Source organism: Oncorhynchus clarkii, chromosome 7 (assembly GCF_045791955.1).
Source record: "Oncorhynchus clarkii lewisi isolate Uvic-CL-2024 chromosome 7, UVic_Ocla_1.0, whole genome shotgun sequence".
In the NCBI taxonomy this organism is placed as follows: Eukaryota; Metazoa; Chordata; class Actinopteri; order Salmoniformes; family Salmonidae; genus Oncorhynchus; species Oncorhynchus clarkii.
This window is the reverse complement of record NC_092153.1, coordinates 15,679,077-15,693,302: the sequence shown is the minus strand read 5'-3', so window position 1 is coordinate 15,693,302 and position 14,226 is coordinate 15,679,077. Positions and strand designations below refer to the sequence as shown.

At 44.0% G+C, this 14,226-nt stretch overlaps 1 protein-coding gene across 1 annotated transcript; it reads left to right on the top strand.

The window, feature by feature from the left end:
* The first annotated feature begins 8,859 nt into the window (after nucleotides 1–8,859).
* Nucleotides 8,860–9,756, top strand: LOC139414111 (protein FAM163A-like). The gene is made up of 3 exons (XM_071161991.1): nucleotides 8,860–8,952; nucleotides 9,089–9,274; nucleotides 9,409–9,756. Exons 1-3 carry the CDS (start codon nucleotides 8,860–8,862, stop codon nucleotides 9,682–9,684), a joined length of 555 nt encoding a protein of 184 aa, XP_071018092.1. The 3' UTR covers nucleotides 9,685–9,756.
* The last annotated feature ends 4,470 nt before the right edge of the window (nucleotides 9,757–14,226 follow it).

Sequence of the window (14,226 nt, the reverse complement as noted above, 5' to 3'; positions counted from 1 at the left end):
ATGCACTTTTGCAGCCAGGCACGTGTGTTGTGACTGAGTGTGTGACAGAGAAAATCGTTTTTGTTTCAATTTAGAGGGAAAATGCGTGCATTTTAGCGTTTGAGTCACTTTTCAAAAGTTGCTAAAAGTTCCAAATTATTATTATAATTTTTTGTTGCTAGGTGCTGTTTGAAAAAAAAGTTGCCAGGGTAGTCTGAAAAGTTGCTAAATCTAGCAACAAAATTGCTAAATTGGTATCACTAGTCCCACCCCGTCCCAAAGCACTCACAAGTGGCCCAGTCCTCGCGCAGCAGTCCCGCCCAGCTGCAGTCAGAGCAGGTGATGTTCACCCCTCCGCGTCCAGACTGCAAATGAATCGCGCATGCGGGCAGCCGCCGCTGGCTGATCCATTGCAAGTTTTTTCTATTGTCTCTTTTTGGTCCATTTAGATTGTTAATTAATGTAGATTGTATACAAAAAAATGTTATGGCTAAAAATGTTCATATTTTACTGTGACTGGTGTGTTGTGACTGAGTGTGTGACATGCCTACCCATGTAAGAGACGCAAACTTGGTCTCAACCTTTAAGTCTTTACTGAAGACTCATCTCTTCAGTGGGTCATATGATTGAGTGTAGTCTGGCCCAGGAGTGGGAAGGTGAACGGAAAGGCTCTGGAGCAACGAACCGCCCTTGCTGTCTCTGCCTGGCCGGTTCCCCTCTTTCCACTGGGATTCTCTGCCTCTAACCCGATTACAGGGGCTGAGTCACTGGCTTACTGGGGCTCTTTCATACCGTCCCTAGGAGGGGTGCGTCACTTGAGTGGGTTGAGTCACTGATGTGATCTTCCTGTCTGGGTTGGCGCCCCCCCCCCCCCCCCTTGGGTTGTGCTGTGGCGGAGATCTTTGTGGGCTATACTCAACCTTGTCTCAGGATGGTAAGTTGGTGGTTGAAGATATCCCTCTAGTGGTGTGGGGGCTGTGCTCTGGCAACGTGGGTGGGGTTATATCCTTCCTTAATGGCCCTGTCCGGGGGTGTTCTCGGATGGGGCCACAGTGTCTCCTGACCCCTCCTGTCTCCACCTCCAGTATTTATGCTGCAGTAGTTTATGTGTCGGAGGGCTAGGGTCAGTTTGTTATATCTGGAGTACTTCTCCTGTCCTATTCGGTGTCCTGTGTGAATTTAAGTGTCCTCTCTAATTCTCTCTTTCTTTCTCTCTCTCGGAGGACCTGAGCCCTAGGACCATGCCTCAGGACTACCTGACATGATGACTCCTTGCTGTCCCCAGTCCACCTGGCCGTGCTGCTGCTCCAGTTTCAACTGTTCTGCCTTATTATTATTTGACCATGTTGGTCATTTATGAACATTTGAACATCTTGGCCATGTTCTGTTATAATCTCCACCCGGCACAGCCAGAAGAGGACAGAGCCTGGTTCCTCTCTAGGTTTCTTCCTAGGTTTTGGCCTTTCTAGGGAGTTTTTCCTAGCCACCGTGCTTCTACACCTGCATTGCTTGCTGTTTGGGGTTTTAGGCTGGGTTTCTGTACAGCACTTTGAGATATCAGCTGATGTACGAAGGGCTATATAAATACATCTGATTTGACTTGTACAGTCGTGGCCAAAAGTTGAGAACGACACAAATATTAATTTTCACAAAGTTTGCTGCTTCACTGTCTTTAGATATTTTTGTCAGATGGTACTATAAATACAAGCATTTCATAAGTGTCATAGGCTTTTATTGAAAATTACATGAGGTTGATGCAAAGAGTCAATATTTGCACTGTTTACCCTTCTTTTTCAAGACCTCTGCAATCCGCCCTGGCATGCTGTCAAATAACTTCTGGGCCACATCCTGACTGATGGACTTTCTTGGGTGCCCTGAAGCCTTCTTCACAACAATTGAACCGCTCTCTCTTCTTGATGATCTGATAAATGGTTGATTTAGGTGCAATCTTACTGGCAGCAATATCCTTGCCTGTGAAGCCCTTTTTGTGCAAAGCAATGATGACGGCACGTGTTTCCTTCCAGGTAACCATGGTTGACAGGAAGAACAATGATTCCAAGCACCACCCTCCTTTTGAAGCTTCCAGTCTGTTATTCGAACTCAATCAGCATGACAGAGTGATCTCCAGCCTTGTCCTCGTCAACACTCACACCTGTGTTAACGAGAGAGTCACTGGCATGATGTCAGCTGGTCCTTTTGTGGCAGGGCTGAAATGCAGTGGAAATGTTTTTGGGGGATTCAGTTCATTTGCATGGCAAAGAGGGACTTTGCAATGAATTGCAATTCATCTGATCACTCTTGATAACATTCTGGAGTATATGCAAATTGCCATCATACAAACTGAGGCAGCAGACTTTGTGAAAATTAATATTTGTGTCATTCTCAAAACTTTTGGCCACGTCTGTAGGCTCCTAAGTGGACCATAAGGTTAAAAACCAAACCAAATCAAGAAAACTAAACTAAATAACAAAAAAATGTAATTAAATTTTTTTTTAAAGAATAATAAGTGACTCCGCCAGAGGGTCACTTTTGCAGGTCCCAAGAGAGGAGGGTTGGAGAGGAGGGTTGGAATTGTGACATTTAAAAAAAACAAGAATCGACAGAAGAAAGTTCATTTGTAGTTCAAAACATATTTAGGGTGTTTTTTACTCACTTTTTGTCCATCACAATTCCTCTCTCCTACAGCGTCCATCACAATTCCGCTCTCCTACAGCGTCCACAATTACATGCACATGGCCAATTATGCAAATGAGGCGATGACGTCATTTAGCGACTTCTAGCGACTTTTGGGACAGCTAATAGCTACTTTCCTTACTGAGGAGTTGGCAACACTGTCCTCCGCTGCCTAATAAAGTCAAAACAAATGCAAGTTGAAGCTGCTATTTTACCCGTTGCATTGAATGTCTAAAACCACGTAAAACAAAAAGCATACATAGACCTACTACTGTTGGTCTACCAACCCAGCCCAGGCAAGCATTTGGGATTTTTTTTCTCCCCAACGTTCTGAGGGACATTGCCCACATTTCTGTGGAGAACTAGTGCATGCAGTTAGATATTTCGAATTGAAAGTTATCGTTGACTGTCTTTCTAACACTGTAACAACATACCTTACTAACCTAATATGTTTGGGTCATGGGTGCCAAGGGATGGTGGTCCAACAGACGTTTTCTTAATATTGTCTTTTTTTGGCAATACAATTGAGCCCTGCAGGTCAGTGACGTAAGCCTAGTTTATGATTTAACGTTTTCCATAGCGGGCTTTAACCCCCATCCTAGATAGATGTGGTTGTCCCTGTAAGCTGATCTGGGGCCAGTTTGAAGTTAGAACGAGCGGTTTAAAGTTAAAATGAGAGGTTTGGTCATCTGATCCTACATCAGCAGAATCCACCCAGGGCGCCGTTGGATACCCATATCGCATATCGCAGGCTGTTGCGTTTTCTCGGAGGGAGTAGCTCTACGCGTAACAGTAGCCATTCTCCCCAATCCCCCAGTCTCAGCGGTGTGATGGATAAAGCCTCTCCGACCACAGACGATCTCTGCCCGTATCAATGCCTGTGTGTCCCTACCGACACCATCTGGGAGATGCCATGAGATGTCAGCTGGGTTGTTTCTCACGCCGTCTCAGTACAGGTGAGAGTGTGGAAACAAGGGACAACGGAAAAGAAGGATAACATGAGAGTTCGGTTATAGCGCGAATTGACTACAAGCTGCTGGAGCGAACAGGGCAAAGGACTTGTGCTGTCGAAGTAAAGCATCTGGCAACGGTGTAATACAGTATTCTAGTTAGTGCACCATTGACCATCACACCGAAAGTGTTTTAGTGAATATCCCAATCACAGGTTTGTGAAATACCAGGATACGGGCTTATCTGACAGGTACGTTTTTTCAAATACAATAATTGGTCCTGTGTTTCCCGCGGTGTGTGATTACACTATTAATATCCCTATTACTAGTTGCTATTAACGCCTTTCCTATAATGTCACTGTAGCCGATGTTATGTTTAAGAATACACTGGCATTGCTTACCCCACTCTCTCAGTTATGTCCTTAGCCCTTCTGGCACTCATCTATCAGTTTAAAGTTAGTGTAGATCCATTTCCAGGAAACTATTACATCTACATAATGGCATTGTGTGTGGGGTACAATTCATGTTATAGGAAGGGAAGAACTGCACAGAAACACTGTTTTGAATGCGTCCTTAATTCAAAGGCAAAGTTTCAAGACTGTTGAAGACCAGTAGTGTTCCAGTATGTCTGTGCTCATGTCTCAACCTTTCTGACAATGTTTACATTGACCTGTGCTGTGCTGATGATGTCATGTCTCTCTTCCCAGGGGACTGTGAGGTGCCGTCCACTCCTGACCTACAGGATGCCATCCTCCTGGTGCTGATTTACACAGGTGAGATGTGTGTGTGTGTGTGTGTGTGTGTGTGTGTGTGTGTGTGTGTGTGTGTGTGTGTGTGTGTGTGTGTGTGTGTGTGTGTGTGTATGTATGTGTGTGTGTAATGTTGAAAACAGTTCAAAAGCAGTGTATACACTTCCAGTGACTTTCAGGTCCAGGTTGCAAAATCAAAAGTCATGAATGGATACCCAGTGTTGAATGGATACCCAGTGTTGAATAGATACCCAGTGTTGAATGGATACCCAGTGTTGAATGGATACCCAGTGTTGAATGGATACCCAGTGTTGAATAGATACCCAGTGTTGAATAGATACCCAGTGTTGAATGGATACCCAGTGTTGAATAGATACCCAGTGTTGAATGGATACCCAGTGTTGAATGGATACCCAGTGTTGAATGGATACCCAGTGTTGAATGGATACCCAGTGTTGAATGTATACCCAGTGTTGAATGGATACCCAGTGTTGAATAGATACCCAGTGTTGAATGGATACCCAGTGTTGAATAGATACCCAGTGTTGAATGGATACCCAGTGTTGAATGGATACCCAGTGTTGAATGGATACCCAGTGTTGAATGGATACCCAGTGTTGAATGGATACCCAGTGTTGAATAGATACACAGTGTTGAATAGATACCCAGTGTTGAATGGATACCCAGTGTTGAATGGATACCCAGTGTTGAATAGATACCCAGTGTTGAATGGATACCCAGTGTTGAATGGATACCCAGTGTTGAATGGATACCCAGTGTTGAATAGATACCCAGTGTTGAATGGATACCCAGTGTTGAATGGATACCCAGTGTTGAATGGATACCCAGTGTTGAATAGATACCCAGTGTTGAATGGATACCCAGTGTTGAATAGATACCCAGTGTTGAATAGATACCCAGTGTTGAATGGATACCCAGTGTTGAATAGATACCCAGTGTTGAATAGATACCCAGTGTTGAATGGATACCCAGTGTTGAATGGATACCCAGTGTTGAATGGATACCCAGTGTTGAATAGATACCCAGTGTTGAATGGATACCCAGTGTTGAATGGATACCCAGTGTTGAATGGATACCCAGTGTTGAATGGATCGACTTCTGTTTAGTGCAACTTTTCAACCCAAAGATCTCCGTCAGGTAGACAACATAAAGAGTAGAACACTATGACTCTGCAACTGATGTTTTTGGATTATGACAAAGTAAGGAAGATGTACTGAGCTAGTTCAGGTATTTCTCAGTTGTATTCATATCATTAAATTGTTGCATATAGCACCTTTAATGCAATAAAGTATAAACTCGAAACACTGGGACATATAGTTATAGTCTATTGGCAGCCACCGAAGACCAAGTATGACTGAATTCCCTGTAGACTTTTCTCTCTCCACACCTCCTCTTCTGCCATTGTTCATTTCTGCAAGTGGTGCGTCTGTCCTAGACACACACACACACGCGCGCACACAGAGAGATTAGGAATGAGTGTGTATCTCTATTTACACGGAAAAGAGTGCTTTCAGAAGAGGGGAGAAGAGAGGGAGAGAGCAGAGAGGAAAGGGAGAGTCTCGCCTTGACTACCTGGCTAAATTGTCCCCTGATGGAAAAATATTGTTGCAGGAATGATTTTTGAATAATTGAACGTCCAGGGCTTTAAAATTGCAGGCTCACCGAGATTTATTCCTGTGAAAAGTTAGAAGCCACACACACACCACAACGAAATATTAATATCATTATATTTAACAGAAGATATATTGAGGATCTACGATGATATTGCAAGTCTCTTCTCCTCTTTTCTCCTCTCCTGTCCTCTCTTCTCCTCTCTTCTTTTCTCCTCTCCTCTCCTCTCCTCTCCTCTTCTCTTCTCTTCTCTTCTCTTCTCTTCTCTTCTCTTCTCTCCTCTCCTGAATTGCCTGTAGACTATTTTACATAGGTAATATAGTGATCCTGTTTTTCTCCTCTCCTCCATTGTCTCTCTCTTTCCTCCTGGTTAATAGTTAATGGAGTTTTTTTGCAGATCCCTCCTGGAACCACAGGTTCCTTTTAGGTCATACAGTACAGGAGTGTGTGTGTGTGTCCACAGTCAAATCCCACAGCATTTTCTGACACAGTGTGTGCTCTGATGGTCAGAAAAGGTAGAGTGGTGAGTCTTCAACCCTATATTTTATTCCAGGCTTTAACTCTCTTCCTTTCCTCCCTCTGTCTCTCTCGCCATTGTAATCAGCCCCTGTTGTGTGATGAACTGCTTGGACATGGTCCATAGAGAGAGAAGGAGGTGAGGAGAAGAGGAGGAGTAGAGAGGGGTAGAAGGTTGGGAGAAGGATAGAGAGAGAGGGGGGGGGGAAGAGAAAGGCAGAGAGAGAAAGAGAGATGGAGATTTCACATTGCTTTTAACGGCATCAACCTGCCCAAGCTGTATATAATTTAGAGCAGTGGTGACATAGAGGAGCTGTCTGATGGACACAGATGCGCGCACGCACACAGATTTGTGGAATGCCCCTTCTCTCTCTATCTCTCTCTCTCTCTCTCTCTCAATTAAATTCAATTCAAGGGGCTTTATTGGCATGGGAAACATATGTTAACATTGCCAAAGCAAGTGAGGTAGATAATATACAAAAGTGAAATAAACAATTAAAATTAACAGTAAACATTTAATATACAGAAGTTTCAAAAGAATAAAGACATTACAAATGTCATATTATGTATATACACAGTCTTGTAATGATGTACAAATGGTTAATGTACAAAAGTTTACAATGGTGTTTGTTCTTCACTCGTTGACCTTTTCTTGTGGCAACAGGTCACACATCTTGCTGCTCTGATGGCACACTGTGGTATTTCACCCAGTAGATAAGGGAGTTTATCAAAATCAGGCTTGTTTTCAAATTCTTTGTGGATCTGTGTAATCTGAGGGAAATATGTGTCTCTAATATGGTCATACATTGGGCAGGAGGATAGGAAGTGCAGCTCAGTCATCACCTAATTTTGTGGGCAGTGTGCACATAGCCTGTCTTATCATTAAGAGAGCCAGGTCTGCCTACGGCGGCCTTTCTCAATAGCAAGGCTATGCTCACTGAGTCTGTACATAGTCAAAGCTTTCCTTAAGTTTGGGTCAGTCACAGTGGTCAGGTATTCTGCCACTGTGTACTCTCTGTTTGGGGCCAAGTAGCATTCTACTTTGCTCTGTTTTTTTGTAAATTCTTTCCAATGTGTCAAGTAATTATCTTTTTGTTTTCTCATGATTTGGTTGGGACTAATTGTGTTGCTGTCCTGGGGCTCTGTGGGGTGTGTTTGTGTTTGTGAACAGAGCCCCAGGACCAGCGTGCTTAGGGGACTCTTCTCCAGGTTCATCTCTCTGTATGTGATGACTTTGTTATGGAAGGTTTGGGAGTCACTTACTTTTAGGTGGTTGTAGAATTTAACGTCTCTTTTCTAGATTTTGATAATTAGTGGGTATCGGCCTAATTCTGCTCTGCGTGCATTATTTGGTGTTCTACTTTGTACACGGAGGATATTTTTGCAGAATTCTGCATGCAGAGTCTCAATTTGGTATTTGTCCCATTTTGTGAATTCTTGGTTGGTGAGCGGACCCCAGACCTCACAGCCATAAAGGGCAATTGGTTCTATAACTGATTCAAGTATTTTTAACCAGATCCTAATTGGTATGTTGAATTTGATGTTCCTTTTGATGGCATAGAATGCCCATCTTGCCTTGTCTCTCAGATCGTTCACAGCTTTGTGGAAGTTACCTGTGGCGCTGATGTTTAGGCCAAGGTATGTATAGTTTTTTGTATTCTCTTGGGCAATGGTGTCTAGATGGAATTTGTATTTGTGATCCTGGCGACTGTACCTTTTTTGGAACACCATTATATTGATCTTACTGAGATTTACTCTCTCTCTCTCTCTCTCTCTCTCTCTCTCTCTCTCTCTCTCTCTCTCTCCTGCTGATAGGAGACTGATGTAGATATAATGGATGAAGAGATCCATGTTTTATCTTCTAACTCATCTTTCTGAAGGAGATCCAACCAGATGAGGTTTTGAGGCCGCCACCCCCAAGACCTCGCAGGACCCCGCCCCGATCTCTGCCTCCTCCCCCTCTCCACTACATGTCTCCTGATGTGAGTTCTGGGCCTGTATCCACAAAAAAGCGTCTTGGAGGAGTGCTGATCTAGCATCAGTTTAGCATTTTATTTCATGATGAATAAGTTTGTATGGACAGATCCTAGATCAGCTATCATATCCTGAGGCACATGGTAGACACGGGCCCTGGCCTTAGTTCATTTAGATCATAGTTCTATCCCAACCAAACTAATTTAGGTCCTTTTATTGTCTTTGTCCTTGCAGGTATAGAACCCATTGCTGAACGTAAGTATTACACTCCTTTAATGTGCTGTCAAGTTATAGTTAAGAACATAGAGTATAACTAACTACTTCTCTCTCTCTCCCCTCCCTCTCTCTCTCTCTCCAGGGTTTGATGGAGACTTGTAACCAGTTTAATGTCAGCAGGAACTGTAGTAATAAGTGGAGGACTTCTCGCCACAGTCATCCTGCTCTGCATTGTAGCAGTGCTGTGCTACTGCAGGCTCCAGGTAACCTGTGTGTGTGTGTCCATGTGACTGTGTGTATGTTTGTGTGTGCGTGTGCCCGTGTGTGTGTTTTATCTGCACAGTCTTTCATGAACAATAACTGATTGCAACAAAACCTCCCCTCCTTCTCCAATTCCAGTACTACTGCTGTAAGAAAAATGAGTCGGAGGTGGACTTTGCTTCCATGGCTGGAGGAGGTGACAGAACGGGAGGAGGAGAAGGGGATGCTCAAGGGGAGGTTCAGGCTCACTTTGCCTGCAATGCCTGCAGCGCCCCTGGGATGGACAGCCTGGCTGTCACCCCTCTCTGCCTGGAGCCCCTGGAGGTTAGAGTACAGGACTAACACAAAACCCTAGACCTAAACCTAGAGCTACAGTAGGCAGTTGATCCATACATAGAATTCGAATGACTCATTCTATTTCAATCATTCTATTTCTATGGTGATTGTGTGTGTTCCAGGTGGGCCCTCCCCCCAACTACTGCCCCACCTGCTCCCCCTTCTGGCTACGCCCGGGACTTAGTGACGAGCTGCACAACGGAACCGAGCGGCTGGGATTCCATACGTATCACTATGACAACCCCGGACTGTGTCAATCACTGCCCCTGTCAGACACGCCGCAGGCGCCCTTCTTTTTGACCCAGCCCGGCCAATCCCCTTTGAGCTACTATAGCCCCGTTGACATCCACCCTAACACACCCTGCAGTAACAGACGCCCCTACAGCACACCGGTTTGACACACATGGACACACACACACACACACACTGACATCACACACGTACTCATACAAACACTCCTTCTCCCAGGGGAAAGAGACCCAGAGACATCCAGATTATCACCCATCCAGGGGAGAGAGACACACACTGAACCCACAGATGGAGCCTCCTGATCGGGATAGAACTACATACGGACCCTTGTCTGGTGCAGCGGTGTGGAGGTCTGGTCATCTGGTAACCCCTACAGTGGAGGAGATGTTGGCTTTGACTATGGGAGATTACTACAGATGATGGGAGAAGATAGACGAGAGCAGCAACACACTGTTGTTTCTCTCTCTTTCTCTCGATCTGTCTTTCTCTCCCTCCTTTTCCATCATTTTCCATCATCTCTCTCCTCTGCCTGAAACCTGATAATGTGAATGAGGTGACTGACATGAGGGCTATATGTGTTTTCATTGTAAGATTTTGTTTTCTTCCAGAGTTTAAAGGAGCAGTATGTCTTGGTTGACCCTTAGAAAAAAAAAACATTTGCAGTTTTACATGTGATTTAAAAAATATATATTGTAAGGGGATATCCGGATGCATTATATATAATCCTGGCTAAAACAATACAAACACACAAACATTTTAGCCAACGAGGGCATCTGTTTGTCCAATTCTAGGATGTTTCATTTAGCCCTTACCCTTCAGTCCTTCAAAACAGATTCTGTACACTTACTAAAAGATGTTCATCATGACACTGTTGATAATAGTATTGATAAAAGAGATTTGACTGTTTTCACGCAATGCACTTTTCTCACAGGGTGCGTCCCAAATTGCATTGTATTCCCTATATAGTACACTAGTTTTGACCAGGACCCATATGGGTCTGGTCAAAAGTAGTGCACTATCTAGGGAACAGGATGCCATTTTCGACAAAGCCATAGTCTTCACATCTTAGTCTTCCTCACTTCTCGTCCTTTTGTGATTCTTTGTTAGAGAGTTGATGGGAAAATGGACATCTGTCTGTTCATGTGTTGATTTACTGAAAAAAAACACTCAAAGTTTGTGTTCACTGCTATGTAGTCACACACTCACACAAAGACACTTTGCTTGCTGCTTGTAGTCTGCCAATGAAGGTAACTTTAATATTGAATTCACTAATTCTATACTATATTTATTTTTTCTATTAAAGGTGGACTATTTCTATTAAAATGACATCATCATACACAGCAGGGAAACTTCCTGCTTACAGACTATTTGCACTGTTCATTGACACATGCCCATATTGGGAAGAGCCAGTGACAGATTAGAATTTTGTTGTTGATGATGTCTCTAAACAGGAAGTTGACCTGTGGTGTACGATGATGTCATGTAGCTGAGTCTCCCTTTAAAATGAACTCTGAAGATGAATTCCACGTTTAACACACAATGTTCCTTTTTGAAGATAAACCAATATGTATATCTGCCTGAACTCGTCTGTGTTTCTTCACTAACAACGAATCCAATAATATATACCATTTAGCAGACACTTTTATCCAAAGCGACTTGGGTGCATTCATTTATGGTTTTATAACGTATGGGTGGTCCCAGGAATCAAACCAACTCCTCTGCCGTTGCAAGGACCATGCTCTACCAACTGAGCCCCGCAAATTAAAAGCAGACTCAGAAATTTGACAAATACATATAAATAAGCAACGACACAATGTCAATCTAGACGCTAGTGTTATGATGCTTTGACACAACCTGGTTGTCCTGTGGGCCTTCTCTAAAGGTAGTTGTATGGTGTTGTGTCTGTGAGTTGTGTGAACAAGACTTGTTCAGGATCACCTGTCTCACTCTGATGTTGGCAGATAGAATTTAAAATAAATATATATATTTCACCTTTATTTAACCAGTTAGGCAAGTTGAAAACAAGTTCTGATTTACAATTGCCACCTGGCCAAGATAAAGCAAAGCAGTTCGACACAACACAGAGTTACACATGGAGTAAAACAAACATACAGTCAATAATACAGTAGAAAAATAAGTCTATATACAATTTGAGAAAGTGAGGTGAGATAAGGGAGGTAAAGGCAAAAAAAGGCCATGGTGGCAAAGTAAATACAATATAGCAAGTAAAACACTGGAATGGTAGATTTGCAGTGGAAGAATGTGCAAAGTAGAGATATAAATAATGGGATGCAAAGGAGCAAAATAAATACAGTAGGGGAAGAGGTAGTTGTTTGGGCTAAATTATAGATGGGCTATGTACAGGTGCAGTAATCTGTGAGCTGCTCTGACAGCTGGTGCTTAAAGCTCGTGAGGGAGATAAGTGTTTCCAGTTTCAGAGATGTTTGTAGTTTGTTCCAGTCATTGGCAGCAGAAAACTGGAAGGAGAGGCGGCCAAAGGAAGAATTGGTTTTGGGGGTGACCAGAGAGATTTACCTGCTGGAGCGCGTGCTACAGGTGGGTGCTGCTATGGTGACCAGCGAGCTGAGATAAGGGGGGACTTTACCTAGCAGGGTCTTGTAGATGACCTGGAGCCAGTGGGTTTGGCGACGAGTATGAAGCGAGGGCCAGCCAACGAGAGCGTACAGGTCGCAGTGGTGGGTAGTATATGGGGCTTTGGTGACAAAACGGATGGCACTGTGATAGACTGCATCCAATTTATTGAGTAGGGTATTGGAGGCTATTTTGTAAATGACATCGCCGAAGTCGAGGATTGGTAGGATGGTCAGTTTGGCATAGTGAAGGATGCTCTGTTGCAGAATAGGAAGCCAATTCTAGATTTAACTTTGGATTGGAGATGTTTGATATGGGTCTGGAAGGAGAGTTTACAGTCTAACCAGACACCTAAGTATTTGTAGTTGTCCACATATTCTACGTCAGAGCCGTCCAGAGTAGTGATGTTGGACAGGCGGGCAGGTGCAGGCAGCGATCGGTTGAAGAGCATGCATTTAGTTTTACTTGTATTTAAGAGCAATTGGAGGCCACAGAAGGAGAGTTGTATGGCATTGAAGCTCGTCTGGAGGGTTGTTAACACAGTGTCCAAAGAAGGGCCAGAAGTATACAGAATGGTGTCGTCTGCGTAGAGGTGGATCAGAGACTCACCAGCAGCAAGAGCGACATCATTGATGTATACAGAGAAGAGAGTCGGTCCAAGAATTGAACCCTGTGGCACCCCCATAGACTGCCAGAGGCCCGGACAACAGGCCCTCCGATTTGACACACTGGACTCTATCGGAGAAGTAGTTGGTGAACCATCCGAGGCAATCATTTGAGAAACCAAGGCTGTCGAGTCTGCCGATGAGGATGTGGTGATTGACAGAGTCGAAAGCCTTGGCCAGGTCAATGAATAATGCTGCACAGTATTGTTTATTATCGATTGCGGTTCAGATATCGTTTAGGACCTTGGGCGTGGCTGAGGTGCACCCATGACCAGCTCTGAAACCAGATTGCATAGCGGAGAAGGTATGGTGGGATTCAAAATGGTCGGTAATCTGTTTGTTGACTTGGCTTTCGAAGACCTTCGAAAGGCAGGGTAGGATAGATATAGGTCTGTAGCAGTTTGGGTCAAGAGTGTCCCCCCCCTTTGAAGAGGGTGATGACCGCAGCTGCTTTCCAATCTTTGGGAATCTCAGACGACACGAAAGAGAGGTTGAACAGGCAACAATTTCAGCAGATAATTTTAGATAGAAAGGGTCCAGATTATCTAGCCCGTCTGATTTGTAGGGGTCTAGATTTTGCAGCTCTTTCAGAACATCAGCTGACTGAATTTGGGAGAAGGAGAAATGGGGAAGGCTTGGGCGAGTAGCTGTGGGGGGTGCAGTGCTGTTGACCGGGGTAGGGGTAGCCAGGTGAAAAGCATGGCCAGCCGTAGAAAAATGCTTATTGAAATTCTCAATTATAGTGAATTTATCAGCGGTGACAGAGTTTCCTATCCTCAGTGCAGTGGGCAGCTGGGAGGAGGTGTTCTTATTCTCCATGGACTTTACAGTGTCCCAGAACTTTTTTGAGTTTGTGTTGCAGGAAGCAAATTTCTGCTTGAAAAAGCTAGCCTTGGCTTTTCTAACTGCCTGTGTATATTGGTTTCAAGCTTCCCTGAAAAGTTACATATCACGGGGGCTGTTCGATGCTAATGCAGAACACCATAGGATGTTGTTGTGTTGGTTAAGGGCAGTCAGGTCTGGAGAGAACCAAGGGCTATATCTGTTCCTGGTTATAAATTTCTTGAATGGGGCATGCTTATGAATAACATACGCATGCCCCATGCAACCTGGAGTCAGATGAGGCCGTTTTAAAACAGTAATATTAGAACAAATAGTAAGAGTAAAGGATCATAAATGGTCACATATAAGTAAAGACAGTTTCATGTGTTTGTCTTTGTTTCCCTTCTGTTAATTAGAGGCTCCTGGTTCATCTGGAGGGCCGTCCCTGTGTTGTAGTTCAGAGATGTGATCAATCTATACAAAGCTCTGTGGGACCACAAGTCGTTTACTGTCGCTGAGATATCGTGAGTAAGAGACAACGTGTGTAGAATTGAGAGAGAGAGAGAGAGAGAGAGAGAGAGAGAGAGAGAGAGAGAGAGAGGAGAGAGAGAG

Coding starts and splice junctions, on each gene's coding strand:
- LOC139414111 (XM_071161991.1), top strand. CDS start 8,860: ATGTCAGCAGGAACTGTAGTAATAAGTGGAGGACTTCTCGCCACAGTC. Junction 8,953..9,088: donor TGTGCTACTGCAGGCTCCAG/GTAACCTGTGTG, acceptor CTCCAATTCCAG/TACTACTGCTGTAAGAAAAA. Junction 9,275..9,408: donor TCTGCCTGGAGCCCCTGGAG/GTTAGAGTACAG, acceptor TGTGTGTTCCAG/GTGGGCCCTCCCCCCAACTA.